The following is a 26965-nucleotide window of genomic DNA, read 5'->3' as shown; positions in this document are numbered from 1 at the left end:
CATGTGGATGCAGTGTCCAAACCAGCAGAGCTGATTTTACATAATCGTGGCTGCGATGCTAGAGGATTTGACTTTAGTAAGGATGCTAGAGTTTGTTCACTTGTCTTCCCATTTGACTTTATGTATCCTGCAGCGACACAACTGGTGGAAATCCTCCAACGCCCGGAGGTGCCCCATGTCTCTCTGCCATATAGAACGGTGGTGACAACAACGAAGTTGTAGACTGAAGCCGTTGTCCTCTGCCTACGTAGAAGCAATCAGATGTTGCCAGTAGATTTGCACAAACACCTCAACCATGCAGTCACAGCTTGGAGATATTACCTGATGAAAAATCTGCACATTAATAACCTTGCATCACTGGTTTAACATCATTATGATACAAGGTTAGACAGCAGGCTCCGTGGTAACTGCTTGCAGAGGGATAAAAGCTGCTAAGCAGATTCCAATCGCATGATGGATACCAAGAGAGCAGTGATTAAATTCTGACAAGTACCTAAAACCATAGGATACATGAAATTTGCACTTTGGGAGGTAATTTGTGTACAGCTCAATAGAAACACAGTGGGTATCCCAATGAGATGTTCGTGTTGCAGGCAGACAAATGCAGACAATGATAGAATCATTTAAAAAATATTACCCAAGAAGTGCAAGGCAATTAAGCTTTTAACTTTCTTAGCCAATATGTATCCTTCAATCACCACTAAAAAGAAATTAACTGGTCAGTATCATATTTCTGTTTGTGGGAGCTTGCTGCATGTAAATTGGCTGCTGTGTTTCCTACATTACAACAGTGACTACATTTCAAAAGTCTTTTATTGGCTGTAAAGTGCCTTGGGACATTGAGGTCGTGAAAGGCACCATATAAATGCAAGCTTTCTTTCTTTCTAAACCATAAAAGTGGAAAAGCTCTTGAAAACGTATCTGGAAACCTAATCAGCCAACGGCAATTTGCAACAGCCAACTTTCCTGCTAGTCATTACACACTGCAACAGCACCAAATAGTGAGCTTAAGAAAACCTGAAAGAGTACACACAGACTACTTAGTGAATTTATACACAGTAGATTACAAGATGGCAGGATCCCCAAAGACACATTGTACAGCGAGCTCGCCACTGGTATCAGACCCACCGGCCGTCCATGTCTCCGCTATAAAGACGTCTGCAAACGCAACATGAAATCGTGTGACATTGATCACAAGTCGTGGGAGTCAGTTGCCAGCATTCGCCAGAGCTGGCGGGCAGCCATAAAGACAGGGCTAAATTGTGGCGAGTCGAAGAGACTTAGTAGTTGGCAGGAAAAAAGAGAGGCGCAAGGGGAGAGCCAACTGTGCAACAGCCCCGACAAACAAATTTCTCTGCAGCACCTGTTGAAGAGCCTGTCACTCCAGAATTGGCCTTTATAGCCACTCCAGGCGCTGCTTCACAAACCACTGACCACCTCCAGGCGCGTATCCATTGTCTCTCGAGATAAGGAGGCCCAAAAGAAGATTACAAGCACACTCATCATTAATTCACTGTGCTCCAATGGGTTAGCACTTAACTGATTTATGCTAATGAGAAGAATGGTTTCAGGTACTCCTACCTTTAGTAAGTTGATCATCTTGATAACTTAAAAGCAAACACAGGTTCAGATCGCCAAATATGGAATCATAGGTCACAAGATGTAACACAAATACGATAGTCAATTACAAATCAGGAAGATGTTCTCAATGCCATAAACACACCTTTTGCCTTTCAACCTAATTCAAAACTATGCAAGATGAAAATATGCTCTCAATACTGGCATCTAAATCATTTCATTTGTGTTCAGCAACAAAACATCTCAGAAACTAAAGTAACAATCATGCATTGGAGAACAATGCTGGATTTGCTCCAAAATTGCCCTCACCACAAGGTCAACGCAATGCTGAGTAAAAGCAAAACTGCACAAAAAGTTAGAAATCTCAATTTACATACAAATAAATTCCACAGAAATTCCAAGCAAGCAGCTTTGAACACGGAGAAATGACTGACAGCAACACTGGCTGGAAAATAATCTTTTTTTATTCATTTATGGGGATGTGGGCATCGCTGGCCAGGCCAGCATTTATTGCCCATAACGTGGTTGGGAGATGCCTTCTTGAACCGCTGCAGTCCATGTGAGGTAGGTACACCCACAATGCTGTTAGGGAAAGAGTTCCAGAATTTTTACCCTTGTATAACGCAACTATCGAAGATCTCCCTTCTCAAGCCAAAAAAGCAAAACACACAAAGGCTTTCACACACTGCAGGAGCAGTGGTGGAAAATCAAGGCACTCAACATTCAAAATTATGCTAATCCATAGGATTGCAAAATCTGCTTTGCTGCTGTGGAAGATACATTCAGCCCACAAAGTCAATCACGCCTGAAGAATGCAAGTATCAATTTATAGATCAGACTATGCATGCATTTTATTGCAAGAACACTTCTGCTCTCTTTGACTCAACTTTCCAGAGCTGCCAAAGATGTATAACCTTGATATTACCCACTACTGTCAAAATGTGCCAAAAGTCAAAACGTCAGGCTGATGAGATGCATGCAGAAGTGTACAAACATGGGACTGATTTTATTGTAAAAAGTCTACTGCAACTTTTAAAAAATATTTGTAAACATAATTTCAGAGGAAGAATCCGTTCCATGTGATTTCCAAGTCATTATCATTCAAAACGTAACAAAAAGAAAATCTGAGAATCTTTCATTCTTCTCTCCTCTGAAGAAAAATTGTTACGCTGAATTGTACCAAATTATAGATTTATTGGACAACAATGTCCAAATACTTGGCAGTTTCCATGCAAATTATGGAATAGAACACATGGCCTTCAAAGCCCAATAAATACACAAGTTCTTTAAACAACTAAAAACCTTATACTTACTATTTATCATAAAAACCTCAGAATTAGTACAGAAAATTTAGTAAAAGGGCTGTAAAAAATGGTACCACACTTCAAAGCAATGTATTTTACTTAATTACTTAATCTTACAATTGGTGTGGCCCCAGGTTTAGTTGTGCTTAGTTTCCCAGAGGGTAGTATGGTGTTAAGATAATGCATGGGGCTACCAAATGAGACAAGAACAATTTCAACAGAAGTCAGATGACAAAAGTAATGACATGAAATGTTGCCGACAGGATAAGAGACAGCCAGTGATACAGCCCTAAAAATTATATGACTCTTACAGTGCTTGCATTTAATTTTTTGCTTCTGTGGATTCAAGCAATTTGGGAATAAAAGGAAACAATAACTGACCAACCAGGAGCTGTTCTCACTTATTCCCCGAGCCTCAAATCAACACTAAAATAAAATACATAAAATATCCAGGACTAGATCATGTAACTGGCCAAGAGATTGTGAACAGAAAGTATATTTAATGATAAAAATAGGCTACAGTAATGCAAAAAAGTGGAAATAAATGTTAAAACGATGAAAAACAAAGGGCTTATTAGACTTAAAGGTTTCTTTTCCTGTTCCTAAAATGTCTTAACTCACTAACAATGTACAGTACTTTGAAATGACTTTCTAGAGCTTAATGTGTTAAGTAACCACTCAGGAACTTACTTTGTATAAGCCAACCACCAGCAACTTGCACGCTGCATCACTGACCAGGTGAACTAGTACCAAATAACGGTGGGCTGGAGATTTGAGGTCGCGCAGCAGGACATGGAATATCAAATGCACTCTTTACATTTTTTTTTAAATTATAAAAAGGACAGGACATACCACAAGAAATCTAGAAAAAAGGAAGAGTAAATGCTGCAGGAAATATTATCCAATATAAGCAAAGCTCTTTCACTAGAAACAAAAAATTTACTTCTCATTTAGTATTAGTGAACAAAAACTCCCATGATATTTGCACTGAGAGTGTGCTTAGCTTTTACTGAACCAATATCACAATACTACCACAAGGTGGTGCCATGAATACAAGACATAGTCACTGCCATTATACTTAAACATTAAACTGATCTTACTGTAACTACCGTTAATGGATCATTTACTCAGAGCTAAATTTGGGTTATGCACTTAATCGGAGAGTCAACTCGTCTACAAACAAAAGCTTCCTGGTTACCTATAGCAGCAAAGTAGTCAAATGAGTCCTCTTATTGCACAGATGCACAAGATTGGTTTTCAGTTACATCCCTGAAATACAGCTGTTTCTTACTGAAACTCGTGGCGAGAGACTGGGATGGGCAACATTAAAAGAAAATTACAAAGCGGCACAGCAAAATACATTTGCTTGCATCAATATTATTCTGTTAAATACCAAATATAACAGCACGTTATATAGCAAAATATTGCTCATTCAAGGTAGCAAATTTCCATGAGATCTAATTAATTTTTCTGGAAGAATAAAATCAATTCTGTGGCTTCAAAAATCATTTAGGAGCTCTAGGGAACTGGAGAGTACCACAGTGAGGAACAAAGGTTTTACAAGGATGATATCAGGTGTAACTAACAGGAAAGATAAAACAGGCTGGGGCTCTCTGCACTATGAAAGAATGAATGAGGGGTGACCAGCAGAGGTCTTTAAAATTATGAAGGGGCTCGACAGGGTGAACTTGGAGAAGTAGTTTCCATCTTGCGCGCCGAGTCCAAAACTAGGGGCCATAAATGAAAGATAGTCACTAATAAAGCCAATAAAGAATTCAGAAGCTTCTTTACTAATCAGAGTGGTGAGAAATGTGGAACTTGATACCACATGCATAGATGCATTCAAGGGGAAGTACATGAGGTAGAAAGGAATACAAAAATATGCAGATAGGGTGAGATGACGCTCATAGGAATACAGGAACAGGAGTAGGCCATTCAGCCCGTCGAGCCTGCTCCGCCATTCAACTAGATCATGATCATCTACCTCAACGCCACTTTCCCATGCCATCCCCATATCCCTTGATGTCATTAGTATCCAGATTTCTCTTGATTTCTGTCTTGAACATGCTCAATGACTGAGCTGCCACAGCCCTCCGGGGTAGAGAATTCCAAAGATTCACCACCCTCTGAGTGAAGAAATTCCTCATCTCAGTCTTAAATGGCCTACCCCTTATTCTGAGACTATGTCCCCCAGTTCTAGACTCTCCAACCAGGGAAACATCCTATCTACATCCATCCTGTCACTTTAAGAATTTTGTAAGTTTCAATGAGATCACCTCTCATTCTTCGAAACTCCAGAGAATACAGGCCCAGTTTCCTCTGTCTCTCCCCATAAGACAATCCTGCCATCCCAGGGATTAGTCTGGTGAATCTCCATTGCACTCCCTCTATGGCACGTATATCCTTTGTTACAACCAGATGAGAAGGGCTGGTTTGCCTAGTTTAACTGTAACAGGGTTTAATTTTAAAACGTTTTTTCAGCACCCCCTCAGTGAATCCTTGTTCACTGCTTTCCAATTATAAGGCAAAGAAATCAGACAAGTTTTCTTAGATTTAAATAAGAAAAGTGGAAGTTTATTAATCTTAAACTCTAATTTGGTTAACGACGAGTACGCAACGTGACCACTCTAGCATGCGTATGTGATAAAGACACATGCAGATACAGACAGAAGTAGAAGGAATAAAGGGGAAAAGTTTGAGGCAATATCTGGTAGTTACAGTCCTTTGAGTTTGATTTGGAGTCTTTGGCTGCCGTTATGCCTTGCTGTTCGTTGGGGCCCAGTGTGCACTTTAACTTGTTTCGATGTAGGAGTCTTTTCTCTTGATGTTTACATGTCTTCAGTGGGTCTGGAGGCTTGGGAGAAAGACTATCTTGTTCCAGGTTCAGTTGCACGCTGCAGTCTGAATTCAAACTGTCCTGTGTCTTAATTCAAAAAGCCTGGACCAGCCGGTTAGTCATGTGACCAGCTGGTTTAACCACTTCTACATTTGTGGATTCTATCATCTCAGCAAACCCCGGAATGCAAGCTTCCTTACACCTTCAATGTCTGGTGATCAAAATCAATTTGGGTTAATTGGACCAGGGAGTAGTTCTCCAAGCACTGTCTCTTAGTATGCAAATATTCTTCCAGCCAAGCATCTGGTGCTCTGAGTCATAGTCATTTACGGCACATCGAATCCATGCCGGCTCTACACGGAGCAATCCAGTCAGTTCCACACCCCTGCTCGTTCTCCGTAGCCCTGCAAGTCTACTTCCCTTAAGTGGCCATCCAGCATCCTCTTGAAGTCATTGATTGTCTCCGCTTCCACCACCCCTGTGGGCAGCGAGTTCCAGGTCATTACCATCCGCTGCGTAAAAAAGTGCTTCCTCATATTTCCCCTGTATCTCTTGCCTAAAACTTTCAATCTGTGTCCCCTAGACCTTGTACCATTAGTTCATGGAAACAGTTTTTCCTTCTCTAACTTATCGAAGCCTGTTATAATCTTGTACACTTCCATTACATCTCCCTTCAAACTTTGTTCCAAGGAGAACCAGCTCAGCTTTTCTAACCAAACCCTGTAACCAAAATCCTCCATCTTTGGAATCATTCTGGTAAATCTCCTCTGCACCTTCTCAAGGACCCTCACATCGTTCCTGAAGCATCATGACCAGAACTGGACGCAATACTCCAGCTGGGACCTATCCAGAGCTTTATAAAGGTTGAGCATAACTTTCCTGCTTTTGTACTCAATGCCTCTATTTATGAAGCCCAAGATCCCATATGCTTTGCTAACCACTCTCTCGATACATCGTGCCACCTCCAAAGATCAATGCACATGCATGCCCAGGTAAGGCATTTCTTCATTCAAGCAAGTGTAAAAATTAATGTTCATATGACAAAATTAATATGCCTCATCCTTGGCTGGTGGGGGTCTTCATGACACCTTTCTCAGATAAGGAGACCAAAAATGTACACAATATTCCAGGTGCAGACTCACCAAAACTCTATACAATTGCAGCAAGACTTCTTTACTCTTGCACTCAAAACCCTTACAATAAAGGCCAACATACTACTTGCCTTCTTAATTAAAAGCAAAATACTGCGGATGCTGGAAATCTGAAATAGAAACTGAAAGTACTGGAAAAACTCAGCATTTTAAAAGATAACCACCAATACAGCCACCTCCTTCAACACTCTGGGATGTAACTCATCTGTTTCAGGGGATTTATCAACCCTCAATCCAGTTAATTGAGAGTACTACCTCTTTATTAATACTAATTTCTTTCAGTTCCTCATTTTCACAAGTCCCTTCATTCCTTAGTATCTCTGGGACATTTTCTGTATCTTTCTCTGTGATGACAGACACAAAGCAATTGTTTAGTTTCTCTGCCATCTCCCTATTCTCCATTATAAATTCTCCTATCTCCACCTGTAATGGACCCACATTTGTCCTCGCTAATCTTTTCCTTTTCACTTACCTAAAGAAGCTTTTATCGTCCGCCTTTAAGTTTCTCGCTGGTTTGCATTCAAATTCTCTTTTCCCTTTCATGATCACTTTCTTGGTCATGTGGAACTAACACTGACATAAACCAGGTGGGCCAAATGCCCTGTTTGTGTTGTAAATTCTAATTGAAAAGAAATGGCTAGATTTTAAATTTATTTAAGAAACTGCAGACCCAGAACAGTAGCATTGACTGAGCAGAATAAAGGAAGCCAAGAGCTGGATGTGGCAACAGAAGGTGGGAGTAGTTTTAGCCACAGCCCAACATCCATATGCATTGCCACAGCCACAAATTACTTCAGTTTCAAAATATAGCATGACAAAGAATTCTTGTCTCCCCATTATACTACCTTCTACCAGGAATGAACCGGAGAGGATTCTGCTTTTGGCCTTGTTCCACTTGAAATGGATTTTGCAGACCAATGATTCGATTTGTGGCCCTGTTAGCACCTGCTGAAGGGGTTAAAATACTAAAATCACGCAATGGGCAAAGTGCTGGATTTGCTCAAAAATTGCTCTCATCACAAAATCAAATCAATGTTGCGTGAAAGCAAAATTGCCCAAAAGATTATAAATCTCAGTTTGAATATGAATGAAAACCACAAAAATTTAAATGGCAAGCAGAGGATGGACAATTTGGAGAAGTGGAGATTCTAGTAAGTCAAATTAGTATTCTATTAGGTTAGACGTTATGTAGTTCACAGTGGCCTTCATGTAGAAAGACACTACTGAAGAGATTCAGGTCCCAACAGAAAAAAAGATATTGAGCTTCTGCAAGGACTAGATACTTAAGGACCTCCAGACAATCTGGATGCTAACACCAAGTTTATTAGGGATCTACCAGATTAAAAATACACTTTCGCAGCTTAGTAAAAGAATCAATCATTCCGTACCCTCAGTCACCAAAAAAGCCTAGTCTCTAATGCTACTTTTTAAAAAGGATGATTTAGCCAAATTATGGAGCTTGAGCAATTAATTTAAGGTTGGTGGTGATAACAATGTACATTTACACAGACAACTTAGGTGGTGCACCAAAGACAGCTCCAAGTTGAACATGAAGCAGAACTCCCACATTCTCAGTTCCAGCTAAATATATAGTATCTGTTGCCCAGAAAGGACAAAGATGATATGAAACGTATAAACTAGCGACTTTTCTAGAATACATTATGAACATTTACTGTTTATGGAAATTCAACTTTTAAAATAGCACTGCAGACTGAGCACTTCTGAGCCAACACATGCAAAAACCGAGTCCTAATCTTGGTGTTCACAGACGGAGATTTGCTAATCACTGGAATATCAAGGGCAAGAGCAATACTTTCACAGTGTGTTTGACAGTTTTAAAGACAAAAGAAATCTTCAGGTCACTGCACAGAATTTTTATAAATTTTGTTCTCAGAATGCATGTGATGCTGGCAGGCTACTATTTATTGCCTAATCCTAGAATGTGAAGAAAAGACTTGCAAGTATTAGATGCCCAAAAACATTTGCACAATAGTTTAGTATATGAATCCGCCAGCTATGACTCAGTTGGTAGCACTCTTGCCCCGAGTCAGCAGATTCCGGGTTTAAGTCCCACTCCAGAGACTTGATCACCTAAGATCCGGTGAAAATCAGGTTTTAAGAGCTCTTTTCCCATACTCCATTTTTTAAGCAGTGGTTGTGTGAAGTCTGATTCAGTTACAGGGGTCAGCTGTCCAGTGATTTAGATAACTTGCATTCCACAGAAACATACTATTGAGTAAAAAAATACAATTCTTTTAATTTTAGAACATATGTTTGCAATATTATAAAAAAAATTTCCAAGTACTAATGACATCTGTGGCAAAAATGAACTTTAAAAGCTTTTAAAAAGACCTAACTGATCTCAGTTTTTAACAATTTCTTGCTCATGGAGTTTTGCTTAGCCATTCATATTATTTAAATTAATCACAGCTCCTATTTGAACTGTGCTCCTTGCAAATGTAGGGCAGATCTATCTTAGACTTTCAAATAGATTTTTTGGTCCCATCTCCCTCTCTATTCCTGCACCACCTGCATCAAGAGCTGGTAAAGCTGTCAGGTCAAGTTGACTGTAAAAGGTTTTATATTAAAATCTCAAATGGCAGTTCCATATGAAAGCATATGTTGGGTTGCAAAATTAAGAAACGCTATCACCCTTTGAATATAGTGTCACTCATGGCTCAGTTGATAACATTGTCGCCTCTGAGTCAAACGATTGTGGGCTCAAGTTCCATTCCAGAAACTTGAGCACAAACATCTAGGCAGACACTCCAGGGCAGTACTGAGGGACTGCTGCATTGTCAGATATGATGCTAAACCAAGCCCCCATCTGCTCTCTCGGGTGGTCATAAAAGATCACTATTTTGAAGAACAAGACATTATCCCTGGTGTCTTGGCCAATATTTAACCCTTAATCAACATCACTAAAAACAAATTATCTGGTCATCATATTGCTGTTTGTGGGAGCTTGTTGTTTGCAAACTGGCTGATGCGTTTCTGACATTACAATAATGACTGCACTTCAAAAGTAATTCATTGGCTGTAAAACACTTTAGGATGTCCTAAGGTCATGAAAGGCTATATTATAAATGCAAGTTTCTCTTTCTAAAAAGGCAAATCCATCGTAAATCAATGGTATTGGAACATGTGTAAGATTCTGCAAGTGAAACATTAAACTTGGATATGGGAGATCAGCAATATAATGAATGTCTCTAAACCCCCAAGATGTCAAATGCAACTATAAATTAGCTAATCCCCACAAGTATCTTACCGCGTAAAATAATAAGTTACTACAGCTCCAGCCACGGTCATCTGTTGACAGGCCAGTATGAACTCACTGATCCAGATAAGACCAAATAGATGATAAATCCATGTGTACTGTAAAGGACCAGATACTTTAAATTCTACGTTGCCTTGATCATTTTTTTCAGGATATCCTACAGAAGAGGGAAAGAAAAGAAGAAATTCTGGTTTCACAACTTGTTTATCTTATCTTAAAAAAAATCAAATGCTTTGACAACTGACATATTCAACTTTATAATTATTTATGTGCTGAAATTTGTCGAATTTTGAACAAGGAAGAAAACAAAAGTTCTAGCATACAGCTACTTCAAAATGGCAAATTGGGATTGATGAAAAAAAAAATTGTGATAAGCCCAGGCACTGCAGAATTATGAAGTGAAAGGTTATTGTTAAAGTTTGGTGAGTGGTTCTTGGTTTGCAGGAACCGCAACCTGGTACAGTACTTATTAAGATCAATGTGAAGTTTTCAACCTTGCTGCTTTTGCTTTCCTTTCTGCAGCACTATGTCTGAGAAGGCTGAGTTTGCTGACAATGCAACCAGTAGGTGGAGCAGTACTGGCACATGCACAAATGCACCCTCATCGACTGAAACGTCACGCTCTGTGACACCGCAGGCAGCTGCCAGTTATCAAGATGACACAAAAAACACAAAAAAAAACAAACTGAACCCAAACCAACTCGGCCTTCAATGGTTGCAATCGATGCCTCCACAGACCCTCCCCCAACCCAAAGCACCCTGCTCTATCCCACGAGCGTAGTTCCTCTTCCTTGTTCCCTCCCGTGATTGATCCCGCAATCACCACATTCAGTTTCCTGCTTATTCCAACGATCGCTGCTCGCTTCCACTCCGGACTAGTCACCGTTTCCTCCCACCGCTCACTTCCTGCCTTGCCACACGGAGAAGTGGCAAGGGTGGGGGGGAAGGGTTGTTAGGGTTAGAGAGATGGAGGGGGGAGAGAGCTTGCGTGCGAGAGAGTGTGCCCGTGCGCTGCGAGAGAGAGAGATAGAGAATGCGCCCATGCGAGAGAGACAGAGAGCGCGAGTCCGAGGGGTGGCAGGGGAGAGCGCGCACCGGCGGGGGGGGGGAAGGAGAAAGAGAGTGTGCGCGTGCGCACGTTGGGGGGAGCTCTTAATTAATTATAGTATTAGCGCAATAGAGAGGAATGCCTTAAGTTCAGGAGACCAGGATGTAGAAGCAGTTTGGGTAGAGATGAGAAATCATAAAGACAAGTCACTTGTGGGAGTGGTGTACAGGCCACCTAACATTAACCACACTATAGGACGAGGTAGAAAGAAAGAAATAATGGCAGCTTGTCAGAAAGGTACAACGATAATTATGGGGGATTTTAACCTACATTATAGACTGGAAAAATCAGATGAGCAGAGGTAGCCTAGATGAGGAGTACATAGAATATTTTCGGAATGATTTCTTGGAACAACACATTCTGGAGCCAATGAGAGTGCAGACTATATGGGACCTGGTATTGTGCAACGAGATAGGATTAATGAACTCTGTTAAGGCACACCTAGGTAGCAGCAATCATAATATGACTGAATTTTACGTTCAGTTTGAGAGCAAGAGTGGGTCCAAGACTAGTATTTTAAACTTAAATAAGGGCAATTGTGAGGGCATGAAAGCAGAGCAAGCTAAAGAGAGGAATAATTGACAATCTAGTGGGTCGAGACCCCTTGGTGATATATGATAGAATTCATCAAGATGCAGAGTGACGTAGTTGATTCTGAGACTCGGGTCCTGAATCTTAGTAAAAGAAACTACGAAGGTATGAGGCGCAAGTTGGCTACGACAGATTGGGAAACGTTACTTAAAGGGATGTCAATGGATAGGCAATGGCAAACATTTAAAGAGCGCATGAATGAACTGCAACAATTGTTTCTCTGTATCTGGTGCAAAAGTAAAACGGGAAAGGCAGCCAAACCATGGCTTACAAGAGAAATTAGAGATAGCATTAGATCCAAGGAAGAGGCATATAAATTTGCCAGAAAAAATAGACCTGAGGATTGGGAGCAGTTTAGAATTCAGCAAAGGAGGACCACGGGATTGATTAAGAAAGGGAAAATAGAGTACGAGAGCAAGCTTGCAGGGAACATAACAACTGTCTGTAAAAGTTTCTATAGGTATGTGAAGAGAAAAAGATAGGTGCAGACAAATGTCAAAAACAGGGGAATTTATTATGGGGAATAAAGAAATGGCTGACCAACTAAATGCATACTTTGGTTCTGTCTTCACAAAGGAGGACACAAATGTCATACCAGAAATGTTGGGGAACACAGGGCTTAGTGAGAGAGAGGAACTGAAGGAAATTAGTATTGGTAGAGAAATGGTGTTGGGGAAATTGATGGGATTGAAGGCCGATAAATCTCCAGGGCCTGATGGTATGCATCCCAGAGTACTTAAGGAAGTGGCCCTAGAAATAGTGGATACATTGGTGGTCATCTTCGAAGATTCTATAGACTCTGGAACAGTTCCTACAGATTGGAGGGTAGCTAATGTAACCCCACTATTTAAAAAGGGAGGCAGAGAGAAAGCAGGGAATTATACACCAGTCAGCCTGACCTCAGTAGTGGGGAAAATTCTAGAGTCCATTATCAAAGATTTTATAGCAGAGCACTTGGAGAACAGTGGTAGAATCGGACAGACTCAGTATGGATTTACAAAAGGGAAATCATGCTCGACAAATCTACTAGAATTCTTCGAGGATGTAACGAGTAGAGTTGATGAGGGGGAGCCAGTGGATATGGTTTATTTGGACTTTCAGAAGGCTTTCGACAAAGTCCCACATAAGAGATTAGCATGCAAAATTAAAACGCAAGGGATTGGGGGTAGTGTATTGCGATGGATAGAAAATTGGTCGGCAGACAGGAAACAAAGAGTAGGGATAAATGGGTCTTTTTCCAAATGGCAGGCAGTGACTGGTGGAGTACTGCAGGGATCGATGCTAGAACCCCAGCTATTCACAATATATATTAATGATTTAGATGAGGGAACTAAATGTAATATTTCCAAATTTGCAGATCACACAAAACTGGGTGGGAGGATGAGTTGTGAGGAGGATGCAGAGAGGCTTCAGGATGATTTGGACAAGTTGAGTGAGTGGGCTAATGCATGGCAAATGCAGAATAATGTGGATAAATGTGAGGTTATCCAATTTGGTAGCAAAAACAGGAAGGCAGATAATTATCTGAACGGCTATAAACTGAGAGAGGGGAATATGCAGCGAGACCTGGGTGTTCTCGTACATCAGTCGCTGAAGGTAAGCATGCAGGTGCAACAGGCGGTAAAAAAAGGCAAATGGTATGTTGGCCTTCATAGCGAGAGGATTCAAGTACAGGAGCAGGGGCGTCTTGCTGCAATTATACAGGGCCTTGGTGAGGCCACACCTGGAATACTGTGTGCAGTTTTGGTCTCCTTATCTGAGGAAGGATGTTCTTGCTATAGAGGGAATGCAGCAAAGGTTTACCAGTCTGATTCCTGGGGTGGCAGGACTGACGTGCGAGGAGAGATTGAGTCGGTTAGGATTATATTCGCTGGAGTTCAGAAGAGCGAGGGGGGGATCTCAAAGAAACCTATAAAATTCTAACAGGACTTGACAGGGTAGATGCAGGAAGGATGTTCCCGATGGTGGGGGAGTCCAGAACCATGGGTCATATTCTAAGGATACTGGGTAAACCTTTCAGGACTGAGATGAGGAGAAATTTCTTCACCCAGAGAGCGGTGAGCTTGTGGAATTTGCTACCATAGAAAGCAGTTGAGGCCAAAACATTGTATGTTTTCAAGAAGGAGTTAGATATTGCTCCTGGGTCTAAAGGAATCAAAGGGTATGGGGCGAAAGCGGGAACAGGTTACTGAATAGGATGTCAGCCATGATCATAATGAATGGCGGAGCAGGCTCAAAGGCCTACTCCTGCTCCTATTTTCTATGTTTCTAAATCAGGTTAAGGGATAGGTCAATAGAGATGCAGTGGCAGACATTTAAGGAGATATTTCAGAATACACAGAATAGATACATTTCAATGAGATAAAAATTCCAAGGGTGGGACCCACCATCCTTGGTTAACTAAAACAGTTAAAGATTGTATCAAACTTAAAGAAAAAGCATATAATTGCACAAAGATGGGTGACAGGTCAGAAGATTGGACAGAATATAAAAAAAACAGCAAATAATGACTAAAAGATTGATATGGAAGGTAAAAGTAGAATACAAGAGAAAGCTAGCCAGAAATATAAAGACAGATAGTAAGAGTTTCTATCGATATTTAAAAAAGAAAAGAGTTAACAAAGTGAGCGTTGGTCCTATAGAAAGTGAGTCTGGGAAATTAATGATGGATAATAAAGAGATGGCAGATGAATTGAACAGATATTTTGCATCGGTCTTCACTATTGAGGATACAAGTAACATCCCGGTATTAGCTGTAAATCAGGAAATGAAAGGGAGGGAGGAACTCAAGAAAACCACGAGGGAAGTGGCACTGAACAAATTGTTGGAGCTGCGGGCTGACAAGTCCTTGGGTCCTGATGGACTTCATCCTAGGGTGCTAAAAGAAGTGGCTATTGAGTTAGTTGATGGATTAGTTTTAATTTTTCAAAATTCCCGAGATTCGCTGAAGGTTCTGTTAGATTGGAAAATAGCCAATGTAACTCTTTTATTCAAAAAGGGAGGGAGACAGAATGCAGGAAACTACAGGCCAGTTAGCTTAACATCGGTCTTAGGGAAAATGTTAGAAGCTATTATTAAAGACGTTATAGCAGGGTATTTAGAAAAATTCAAGGTAATCAGGCAGAGGTAACATGGTTTTGTGAAATGGAAATCATGTTTAACCAATTTATTGGAGTTCTTTGAGGGAGTTACAGGTGCTGTGGACAAAGGTGAACCGGTGGATGTATTGTACTTAGATTTTCTGAAGGTATTTGATAAGGTGCCACATCAAAGGTTATTGCAGAAAATAAAAGCTCATGGCGAAGGGGTAACATTTTGGCATGGGTAGAAGATTGGCTAGCTAACAGGAAACAGACAGTAGGTATAAATGGGTCATTTTCTGGTTGGCAAAATGTAACAAGTGGTGTGCCACAGGAATCTGTGCTGGGGCCTCAACTTTTTACAATTTATATAAATGACTTGGATGAAGGGACTGAAGGTATGGTTACTAAATTTGCTGATGACACAAAGATAGGTAGGAAAGTAACTTGTGAAGAGGAGATAAGGAGGCTGAAAAGGGATATAGATAGGTTCAGTGAGTGGGCAAAGACCTGGCAAATTGAGTATAATGTGGGAAAGTGCAAAATTGTCCACTTTGGCAGAAAGAATAAAAAAGCATATTATCTAAATGGTGAGAGATTGCAGAGCTCTGAGATGCAGAGGGATCTGGGTGTCCTAGTGCATGAATCGCAAAAGGTTAGTATGCAGATACAGCATGTAATTAGGAAAGCTAATAGAATGTTAACGTTTATCGCGAAGGGAATTGAATACAAAAGTAGGGAGGTTATGTTTCAGCTATACAGGGCATTGGTGAGACGACATCTTGAGTGTACAGTACTAGTCTCATTACTTAAGGAAGGATGTAAATGCGTTGGAGGCAGTACAGAGAAGGTTTACTGGACTAATACCTGGAATAGGCGGGCTGTCTTATGAGGAAAGATTGGACAGGCTAGGTTTGTATCCACTGGAATTTAGAAGAGTAAGAGGCGACTTAATTGAAACATATAAGATCCTGAGGGGTCTTGACAGGGTGGATGTGGAAAGGATGTTTCCCGTTGTGGGAGAATGTAGAACTAGGGGTCACTGTTTAAAAATAAGACATTTAAGACAGATGAGAATTTTTTCTCTGAGGGCCATGAGTCTTTGGAATTCTGTTCCTCAAAAGGCAGTGGAAGCAGAGTCTTTGAATATTTTTAAGGCAGAAGTAGATATATTCTTGATAAGCCAGGGGGTGAAAGTTATCAGAGGTAGGTGGAAATGTGGAGTATTCAATTCAGTCATGAACTTATTGAATGGCAGAGTGGCCTTCTCTTGCTCCTAATTCATATTTCATATGTACACATGGATAAATATGCACGACCGTCTTTTATCTTTGCCTAATGGGTGGCTGAGGGAAGGCAGTTAAGCAAGATGGAGTGTTTGTTTAAAGTTAGGGTGGAAAAAAATTAATGATTTCTAAACAGTTACCGGTTTACTGCAACAGAATTCTGATCAAATAGAATTTTCTTCCTTTAGTCAGCTTAATTACAAAATATGGCAGTTAATTAAATGCAACTTTGTGCATCCTGGCCGATTGCAAGCAGCATTTTTGAATTTGGAGGGAAAGATTCTTTTTTTTTTACCATTTTCTTCAGTTATCTTTTCCTGTGCTGCATCCCCACTCAACCTACTAATGGCTGGCTTGACATCGGTGTACTTTAGACATTAGGAAACAGGTGGACAAACTGGACAACTGTTTCCTCAGCTCCAAAATGCAATTTCAAGTCAGCCATTTAGTAAGTGCACGAGAAAATCTGAGATGGTTCTCCCATGTCTTATTCTCGCTGTGAGGGTGGTGGGAGGAGGGGGGCGGGGAATTTTTAAAAAAGCATCAAAATAATGTGAAGTCAGTAACTCAACAATTGAAAGGCCTTTAACATAAATTCATAACAATAGCATGCACATATTTTTAAACAATGTACTGTAAACAGTACATTCACAGATCAATTTTGTAGTCAAACAAATTTCAATATTTGGCACTGGATTAGAATTTAAACCTTTGCTATCCCTTTATGAAGGGGTGTACCAACATTATCATTGGCATTGCAGTTTGGTCTTGACTATGATCTATACTTTTCTTTTGACAAGAGGCTGTAAATATTCTGAACAGACAGAAAAAGCATTTCTAACATGCTCAATAACCTGCACAAAAGGTTTCCAAAACATTTCCGGTGAGAAAAAGACATTTTAATGATTAAGATCTGTCGATGTAAACTGAGGAAAGGTAAATTCTGCAAATGTATAATCCTACCTGCAGTGCCCAATAAAAGTAGGACTGTAACCCAATAGATCCAGAAAAATGCCAAGGCCAGGAAAGTCCAGATTGGCTGAAAGACTAGAAGTGGAATGTGAACGAACACGTTCCCTGCTACATGGAATAAGGCGATCGTAAGAGCCACTCGCTTCCTCATTATTAGCATTAGCAACAGTAAAATGACCTGCAAAATAAAATCATACATTATTTTCCTTCCGTCACACAGGTTTTTGTTAATATGGATATTAGGAGAAGCTGCAGCAGCGGCAATACCTTGGCATTCAGTGCATTGGTGCCCCAAAGTTGTAAGTAAATCTGCAATACTGTTCGGATTATTTTTAAAAGATGTAAAAAGTTGGACAGACACTTCTGGAGGTATGCCTTTAAAGGTTCGATTTTGAAGACTTGAAAGCCCAACCTCCAGGCTGAGGAATGGCAGGAATGATATTGGGGATTAAATAAAAACAGAACATTTGCCCAACAAAGCGGGCTTCCAAGAGAATGACAAAGAAATGAGTGACTGGAAACCTATACCTGAATGGTTACAAATGAAGGTGAGTAGTTTCACTGATGCTGTAACCGCTTTCACACAGGGCCTCTCGTTGCTGCTGCTCTCAGGTGACTGCACATTAGAACTTTCCCGGCTAATTGTGTCAACAGTCACGGAAAGCAAAATGTACATTCTACTGCAGTCACTGGAAGGCCTGTTTGCCGTCACAGAGGCTTCAGCAGTCAGGAGTCTGCTCCATCTGCAGCACTTACCCAAAGCTAGCACATCTTCAGAAATGGCTTCTCCTGCCCAGCATGGTCATCCAGTGTCCCCCTCCCTTTCCTTACTCTCATTTACAGTCATGAAAAGAATGCTGATGACAGCCAGCTTGACCCCTCTGCCACCAGTCTAAACTCAATGAACACTGCATCATTCAGATGCTTAGTCAATACTAAAATCAGGATGAAAAAGAGCTTCCTTCAAGATAATACCTGGAAGAATAACGCCATCCTGTTTGATTCCTGCTCAAATTCTGCATCCCCTCTCGACTCCCTTTCTCCATCTGGCAGTTTCCTTGGGGCAGCCCTGAGTGCACAACCTCATTCCCTCTTTGACATTAAGCTTCGAACTCCACATCACAATCATTTTCAAGAAAACTCATCTGCCCTCACTTCACTGCCATAGCTGCTAAGATGTTAAGCACGCCTGTATCACCTCAAGACTCAATTACTCCAATATTGCGTTTGCCAGCCTCCAAAGTAACCTTCACAAATTGCAACTGGTCCAAATCACCACCATCCACGTCCTACCCTGCACTAAGTCTTGCTCACTCATTAACCTGCCCTTGTCAACCTTCATTGACTTCCTTTTCCCAACAAATCCTTTCCCTCAATGACAAGTCCCTCACAGCCTTGCCCTTCCCATCCTTTGCAAGCTCCTTTAGTTATACGGTCCTACATGTGCCATTTCCCTTCCAACTCTGGCCTCCTTTGCATCCTGCCCTTCGGCCACATCTGGCTCACCTGCACAGTCACTACCATAATCATGCTCCCACAGTGCAGTGGGGGGCGGCACAGTGGTGCAGTGGTTAGCGCCGTAGCCTCAACAGCTCCAGGGACCCGGGTTCGATTCTGGGTACTGCCTGTGCGGAGTTTGCAAGTTCGCCCTGTCACCGCTTGGGTTTTCGCCGGGTGCTCCGGTTTCCTCCCACAGCCAAAGACTTGCAGGTGATAGGTAAATTGGCTGTTGTAAACTGCCCCTAGTGTAGGTAGGTGGTAGGGAATATGGGATTACTGTAGGGTTAGTATAAATGGGTGGTTGTTGGTCGGCACAGACTCGGTGGGCCGAAGGGCCTGTTTCAGTGCTGTATCTCCAAAATAAAAATTAAAAAATACTATTTTCTCATCTTTTTGATATGCTTGCTTATTATTTGGAAAAGCTGCAGATATTGTAATAGACATTTCATACACTAAACTGGATATGTGAAAACGAGTGTGAAACTCATACCAATATGAACGTGAATACAGATTGTGAAATGGATGTGAAAAAATGCATACAGCAATTAGTATGGATGACTGGGCTGTCTTATGAACAGCAAAAGATGTAACATTGATCCATGATTACCATTTATATCATGCTACAGATTCTACCCTGCAATTTCTCAAATCTGAATTAAGGATAGCCTGCATGGATTTGTAAAAGGCAGATCTTGCTTGACGAATAAATTTAATTTTTGATGAAGTTACAGAGAAGGTTGAGGAAAGGAATGCAGTGGATGTTGTTTATATGGATTTTAAGAAAACATTTTAGAAGGTACCACATAAAAGGCCGGTTAACAAAATTGAAGCTCATGGAACAAGAGTGTCAGTGTCCAACTGGATAAAAAAAATAGGCTTATAGACAGAAAACAGTGAGTCATAGTAAATGGTTGCTTTTCAGACTGGAGGATGATAGTGGTATTCCCCAAGGGCCAGTGCTGGGACCACTGCTTTTTTTTTTTAAACATTTTTCTTAAAATAACTTCTATCTTGGAATACAGATTACAATGTCAAACTTTACTGATGACACTTGGAGGTGCGGCAAAGAGGATGGTATGAACCGCCTGCAACAGGACATAGATAGACTAGCAGAATGGGCAGAGGTGGCAGATTGAATTTAATACTGACAAATGTGAGAAGCTGAGTTTTGGCAGAATGAACGGGGAGAGGCAATATAGACTTAATGGCACAGTTCTAAAGAGTGTGCAGGAACAGAGGGACCTTGGGGTGCATATGCATCCATCTTTGAAGGTGGCAGGACCTATTGAGAGATTGGTTAGTAAAGCTCATGGGATCTTGGGATTCATATATAGAGGCATTGAGTGCAAAAGCAGAGAAGTTATGCTGAACCTTTATAAAGCTCTGGTTAGGCCACGACTGGAGTATTGCATCCAGTTCTGGTCACCACACTTCAGGAAGGACGTGAAGGTCCTTGACAAGGTGCAGAGAAGATTTACCAGAATGGTTCCAGGGATGGAAGGTTTTAGTTACAAGGTGAGGTTGGAAAAGCTGGGTTTGTTCTCCTTAGAACAAAGGAGATTAAGGGGAGATTTAATAGAAGTGTACAGGATTATGTCAGTCTTGGGTAAGTTAAACAAAGATAAACATTTTGCATTCACAAATGGTACAAGTCTAGGGGACAAAGATTGAAGGTTTTGGGCAAAAGATGCAGGGGGAAATATGAGGAATGTAAAAAAAGCACTTTCATAATATTTTCTTTTGAGGACTCGTATTTTAGAATTATGGGCATTGGTTTATTTGGGAAAACTGAAAAGACTCCATGGATGTTTTTTTCAAGGGTAACTGAGAGGTCTTGTTTGAAAACAAACCTTTACTGGAAGTCACATGCCTTAAGCTCAATAAACAACAGATACCTTGGTGACTTGGGGAAGATGTTTACAGAGAAGTGACATCAAGATTTATGATGGTCAGGTTGTTTATCTTTTGGGATATTGTTTTGACTTTCTGGCTGGAGGTCAGCCTACCAAGAGAGAAACACCCAGCACATCTTTATGTCGTCATTGTCGACAGGAATAGTGCCGGAAGACTGGAGGATTGCAAATGTTGTCCCCTTGTTCAAGAAGGGGAGTAGAGACAGCCCTGGTAATTATAGACCTGTGAGCCTTACTTCGGTTGTGGGTAAAATGTTGGAAAAGGTTATAAGAGACAGGATTTATAATCATCTTGAAAAGAATAAGTACATTAGAGATAGTCAGCACGGTTTTGTGACGGGTAGGTCGTGCCTCACAAACCTTATTGAGTTTTTCGAGAAGGTGACCAAACAGGTGGATGAGGGTAAAGCAGTGGATGTGGTGTACATGGATTTCAGCAAGGCGTTTGATAAGGTTCCCCACGGTAGGCTATTGCAGAAAATACGCAAGTATGGGGTTGAAGGTGATTTAGAGCTTTGGATCAGAAATTGGCTAGCTGAAAGAAGACAGAGGGTGGTGGTTGATGGCAAATGTTCATCCTGGAGTTTAGTTACTAGTGGTGTACCGCAAGGATCTGTTTTGGGGCCACTGCTGTTTGTCATTTTTATAAATGACCTGGAAGAGGGTGTAGAAGGGTGGGTTAGTAAATTTGCAGATGACACTAAGGTCGGTGGAGTTGTGGATAGTGCCGAAGGATGTTGTCGGGTACAGAGAGACATAGATAGGCTGCAGAGCTGGGCTGAGAGATGGCAAATGGAGTTTAATGCGGAAAAGTGTGAGGTGATTCACTTTGGAAGGAGTAACAGGAATGCAGAGTACTGGGCTAATGGGAGGATTCTTGGTACTGTAGATGAACAGAGAGATCTTGGTGTCCAGGTGCATAAATCCCTGAAGGTTGCTAACCAGGTTAATAGGGCTGTTAAGAAGGCATATGGTGTGTTAGCTTTTATTAGTAGGGGGGTCGAGTTTCGGAGCCACGAGGTCATGCTGCAGCTGTACAAAACTCTGGTGAGACCGCACCTGGAGTATTGCGTGCAGTTCTGGTCACCGCATTATAGGAAGGATGTGGAAGCTATGGAAAGGGTGCAGAGGAGATTTACTAGGATGTTGCCTGGTATGGAGGGAAGGTCTTACGAGGAAAGGCTGAGGGACTTGAGGTTGTTTTCGTTGGAGAGAAGGAGGAGGAGAGGTGACTTAATAGAGACATATAAGATAATCAGAGGGTTAGATAGGGTGGATAGTGAGCGTCTTTTTCCTCGGATGGTGATGGCAAACACGAGGGGACATAGCTTCAAGTTGAGAGGTGATAGATATCGGACAGATGTGAGAGGTAGTTTCTTTACTCAGAGAGTAGTAAGGGCGTGGAACGCCCTGCCTGCAGCAGTAGTAGATTCGCCAACTTTAAGGGCATTTAAGTGGACATTGGATAGACACATGGATGAAAATGGAATAGTGTAGGTCAGATGGTTTCACAGGGCGGCGCAACATCGAGGGCCGAAGTGCCTGTACTGCGCTGTAATGTTCTAAATATCTTTCTTCACTTCTCTGAAAAGTCGAGAGTTCAGTGTGGGTGTGAGAGAGCTAAAATCAGTGATGCCGCATTTCTCCCGAGAAGCTGGAAAAACCTGCCAGATTAATTCTCAATGGCGCCTGAAAGGAACTGCTCCAGAAAAGATCCCAGTGACCCATCGAAGTGTTCTCAGATGCCAGACTGTATGCTATTTTAGGACACAACATATCCCGTCCGTTTTCTTCAAGAATCAACAGATATTTCACAAAGAATTCATTTTTTTGTAAAAGACCTCTGCAGAGAAAATTTCTTTTCTTCTGTTAACCAATATGTGTGAGTGTGTGTGTGTTGTGGTATTTTAAAAGGGTGCCTTCATATTTCAATCTGTGCATGAATACTTTGCTTCGTTTTAGAATAAACTGTTAATTTTGTAGTTCATTAATGAAACCTGGTGGGTATATTTTATTGTGGGATAAAGAGTAGAATATATGATTTACCGTATGGGTAACTGGGTAAACATTTAAATATATGTTGTGACCTGTGGAGAAGTGGAACTAGAAAAGACAGTGCACTCTTTCCACCTCGGTCCTAACAGGAAACACTTTTTCACGCAGTGGATGGCAATAACCTGCAACTCGCTGTGCACTAGGGTGGTGGAAATGGAGACAATCACTGACTTTAAGAGGAAGTTGGATGGCCACTTGACAGAAATTGACTTGCAGGGATATGGGGATCGAGCCAGGGAGTGGGACTGACAGCACAGCTTTGTGGAGAGCCGGCATGAACCCGATGGGCCAAATGGACTCCTCCTGTGCCGTAAATGACTGTGACTACCTTAAAATTGGCCATGGTATTTGTAAAGAGGCAGCACATTTTTTTTTTTTTTTAATTCATTCATGGGATGTGGGCGACGCTGGCAAGGCCAGCACTTATTGCCCATCCCGAATTGCCCTAGCGAAGGTGGTGGTGAGCTGCCTTCTTGAACCACTGCAGTCTATTTGGGGTAGGTATACCCACAGTGCTGTTAGAAAGGGAATTCCAGGATTTTGACCTAGCGACAGCGAAGGAACGGCGATATAGTTCCAAGTCAGGATGGTGTGTGACTTGGAGGGGAACTTGCAGGTGGTGGTGTTCCCATGTATTTGCTACCCTTGTCCTTCTAGTTGGTAGAGGTCGTGGGTTTGGAAGGTGCTGTCTGAGGAGCCTTGGTGCGTTGCTGCAGTGCATCTTGTAGATGGTACACCCTGCTGCCACTGTGCGTCGGTGGTGGAGGGAGTGAATGTTTGTAGATGGGGTGCCAATCAAGCGGGCTGCTTTGTCCTGGATGGTGTCGAGCTTCTTGAGTGTTGTTGGAGCTGCACCCATCCAGGCAAGTGGAGAGTATTCCATCACACTCCTGACTTGTGTCTTGTAGATGGTGGACAGGCTTTGGGGGGGGTCAGGAGGTGAGTTACTCGCCTCAGGATTCCTAGCCTCTGACCTGCTCTTGTAGCCACGGTATTTATATGGCTACTCCAGTTCAGGTTCTGGTCAATGGTAGCCCCTAGGATGTTGATAGTGGGGGATTCAGTGATGGTAATGCTGTTGAATGTCAAGGGGAGATGGTTAGATTCTCTCTTGGAGATAGTCATTGCACTCTTTATTGAAAAAGGGTTGGTCTCCTGGTTTGATGGTAATGGTAACGTGGGGGATATGCCGGGCCATGAGGTTACAGATTGTGGTTGAGTACAATTCTGCTGTTGCTGATGCCCCACAGCGCCTCACGGATGCCCAGTTTTGCACTGCTAGATTTGTTCGAAATCTATCCCATTTAGTGCCACACAACACGACGGACGGGATCCTCAATGTGAAGGCGAGACTTCTTCTCCACAAGGACTGTGCGGTGGTCACTCCTACCAATAGAGTCATGCACAGAAGCATCTGCATCAGGCAGATTGGTGAGGACGAGGTCAAGTATGTTTTTTCCTCGTGTTGGCTCCCCCACCACCTGCCGCAGACCCAGTCTAGCAGCTATGTCCTTTAGGACTCAGCCAGCTCGGTCAGTAGTGGTGATACCGAGCCACTCTTGGTGATGGACATTGAAATCCCCCACCCAGAGTACATTTTGTGCCCTTGCCACCCTCAGTGCTTCCTCCAAGTGGTGTTCAACATGGTGGAGTACTGAGTCATCAGCTGAGGGAGGGCAGTAGGTGGTAATTAATAAGTGGTTACCTTGCCTATGTTTGACCTGATGCCATGAGACTTCATGGGGTCAGGAGTTGATGTTGAGGACTCCCAGGGCAACTCCATTCCAACTGTATACCACTGTCCTGCCACCTCTGGTGGGTCTGTCCTGCCAGTGGGACAGGACATACCCGGGGATGGTGATGGCAGTGTCTGGGACATTGTCTGTAAGGTATGATTCCGTGAGTATGACTATGTCAGGCTGTTGCTTGATTAGTCTGTAGGACAGCTCTCCCATCTTTGGCACAAGTCCCCCCCAGATGTTAGCAAGGAGGATTTTGCAGGGTCGACAGGGCTGGGTTTGCCGTTGTTGTTTCTGTTGCCTAGGTCGATGCCGGGTGGTCCGTCCGGTTTCATTCCTTTTTATTGACTTCGTAGCGGTTAGGTACAACTGAGTGGCTTGCTAGGCCATTTCAGAGGGCATGTAAGAGTTAACCACATTGTAAAAACACATTCTGGAGGGCTGTTGGCGAATAAAGTAATCAGAGATGATATAAATCATCACAACAAACAATAGTTTGGCAACATTTATAAACACAACAGCTATGATCTTCATGGTTTGAGCCATCAGATAAAATGCACCATTGCTTGCTGCCAGCAGACCTTTGCTATACCAGAATTTAAAATGGTAACCACAAATGGAAAAGACATGTATTGCTGTTTGTAAGGCAAGACAATCCAATCCTCCCGAGTAGATGCATGCCACCTATATGAACATGGATATGCGAGTATGATAACTGAAGATTACTATTGTCACACACCCTACCCTGGCTGCTATTTCCAAAGTACTGACAGCACATTCAGTCCACAGGTCCATGCCAGCCTTTATGCTCCATACGAGCCTCCTCCCACCCCTCGGGCGGAATTTTATTTGCGCAGGGGCTCATTTAAATAGAGGGGGTGGAGCAGCCGCCTCCGATGATGCAAGAGGGCGGCCGCCGCTTCCCCAGCAACGGCATCCACCGCCACTGCGCAGGCGCCTTTGCCATTTTTTTTTTTTTATAAAGGGCTTCAAGCCCTTCAGTAACATTTTTAAATTTGAAGGTCCCGATCTCCGGGAAATGAAAATAAATTTAAATTTAAACTCTAAATCCCAACACTCACCCCCCAATGGACAATTTATATATTAATTGCCCTCTCCCCCATAATAAACATTAGTATCTTGTACTTCCCCTCCCCCCCCCCGAAAATTAGTTCCCTTTGACCCTCAACCCCTTCCCACCATCCCCACATCCAATTAAAATTGATTTCCCCGCTCCTCCACCCCTGAAAATTCTATTGCTCCCCCCTCCCCACCAGGTTCTCGCCCGGAACTCAGTGCAGAGTTCCGAAGGCGCACGGAGCACAAACGGCGGCCATAATATCGCAGTGGGACGGCCGCCGCCTGCAGGTAGTTTAATTTGAATTTCATTAGGCCTCATTTTAATATCGAGATGAAGGACCCGCTGCCTGGCAGAGTTGGGGGGGGGACCGCACCGAGGTCCTGCCACCACTGGTAATATGTGGCAGGCCCTTCTCGACGTCGCGGCTCGAGGCGGGCCTCTCCCCGCAGCATTTGACCGGCCCCCGCGCCGCAACCTGCAGCGTTGAGGGGCCAGTAAAATTCAGCTTTTCTTCATCTAACTCCATCAATATATCCCTGTATTTGTTTCTCCCTCATGTGCTTATCTAGATTCCCGTTGAATGCATCTGTGTTATTCACCTCAATTATTCAATGTGGTAGTGAGTTCCACATTCCAACCACTCTAGGTAAAACAAAACTTCGCCTCAGTTCCTTACTGGAGTTAATAGTGACTATCTTATATTTTCGGCCGCTAGTTACAGTTTTGCCTGCAAGTGGAAACATATTCTCCACGTCTACCTTATCAGGCATTTTCATAATCTTGACGACCTCAATCAGGTCACCCCTCAGTCTTCTCTTTTTCTAGAGTAAAGAGCTTCAATCTGTTCAATCTTTCCTGATAGTTATCACCACTCAGTTCCTGCATCATTCTAGCATTGCTACACCTAAAATTATTAACTTTAAATACACTTTAAGTGGAGCACTCACCGTAACTACTGTCGCAACAATGGCATACACCAGAAGAGCCTGAACATTATCTTCTGCCACCTTGCCATCTGCTTCAATTGTTTTTTCTTTGACCGACTTCTTTTGATCAGCGTACAACCACCAAAGGACAGCCGTACCCCCTGCACAAGAGGGGGTTGAAAAAACAGTTAGAAAGCCAAACAGCTTTTGAAAACAAAAAGCAAACAGCCAGAATTGGAGAAGTGCAGAAATCTCCGAAGGGTGCAGGGCTGGAGGAGGTCACAGAGATAGGGAAGGGCAAGGCTACAAGGGATTTGAAAACACGGATTGAGAATTTTAAATTGATGTGTCGCTGGACAAGAAGCCAAGGTAGGTCAGCAACCATACAGTTGATGGCTGAATGGGATTTGGACTTTTGGATGTGCTCAGGTTTATAGGTTAAGCATGCGATGATGGCCAAGAAAGCATTGTAACAATTGAGTCTGGAAGTGACAACAGCATTAATAAGTGTTACACCAGCAGGAAGGCTGAGACAGCAACTGAGACGGGCTATGTTAGAGGTGAAATT

At 42.3% G+C, this 26965-nt stretch overlaps 1 protein-coding gene across 1 annotated transcript in view; it reads right to left on the bottom strand.

Moving 5' to 3' along the window:
• The window catches only part of LOC137369453 (choline transporter-like protein 1), a 99974-nt gene that overhangs the window by 25562 nt on the left and 47447 nt on the right, over positions 1-26965 (bottom strand). Inside the window, exons 8-10 of the mRNA XM_068030686.1 lie at positions 26419-26558; positions 17175-17361; positions 10138-10303 (exon numbers count right to left, since the gene is read on the bottom strand). Of these exons, the coding sequence (XP_067886787.1) occupies positions 10138-10303; positions 17175-17361; positions 26419-26558 (493 nt within the window). The remainder of the gene's footprint in view (positions 1-10137; positions 10304-17174; positions 17362-26418; positions 26559-26965) is intronic.

Source organism: Heterodontus francisci, chromosome 4 (assembly GCF_036365525.1).
Source record: "Heterodontus francisci isolate sHetFra1 chromosome 4, sHetFra1.hap1, whole genome shotgun sequence".
In the NCBI taxonomy this organism is placed as follows: Eukaryota; Metazoa; Chordata; class Chondrichthyes; order Heterodontiformes; family Heterodontidae; genus Heterodontus; species Heterodontus francisci.
The sequence above is the reverse complement of the archived record's forward strand: the minus strand, read 5'-3'. Positions and strand labels throughout refer to the sequence as shown.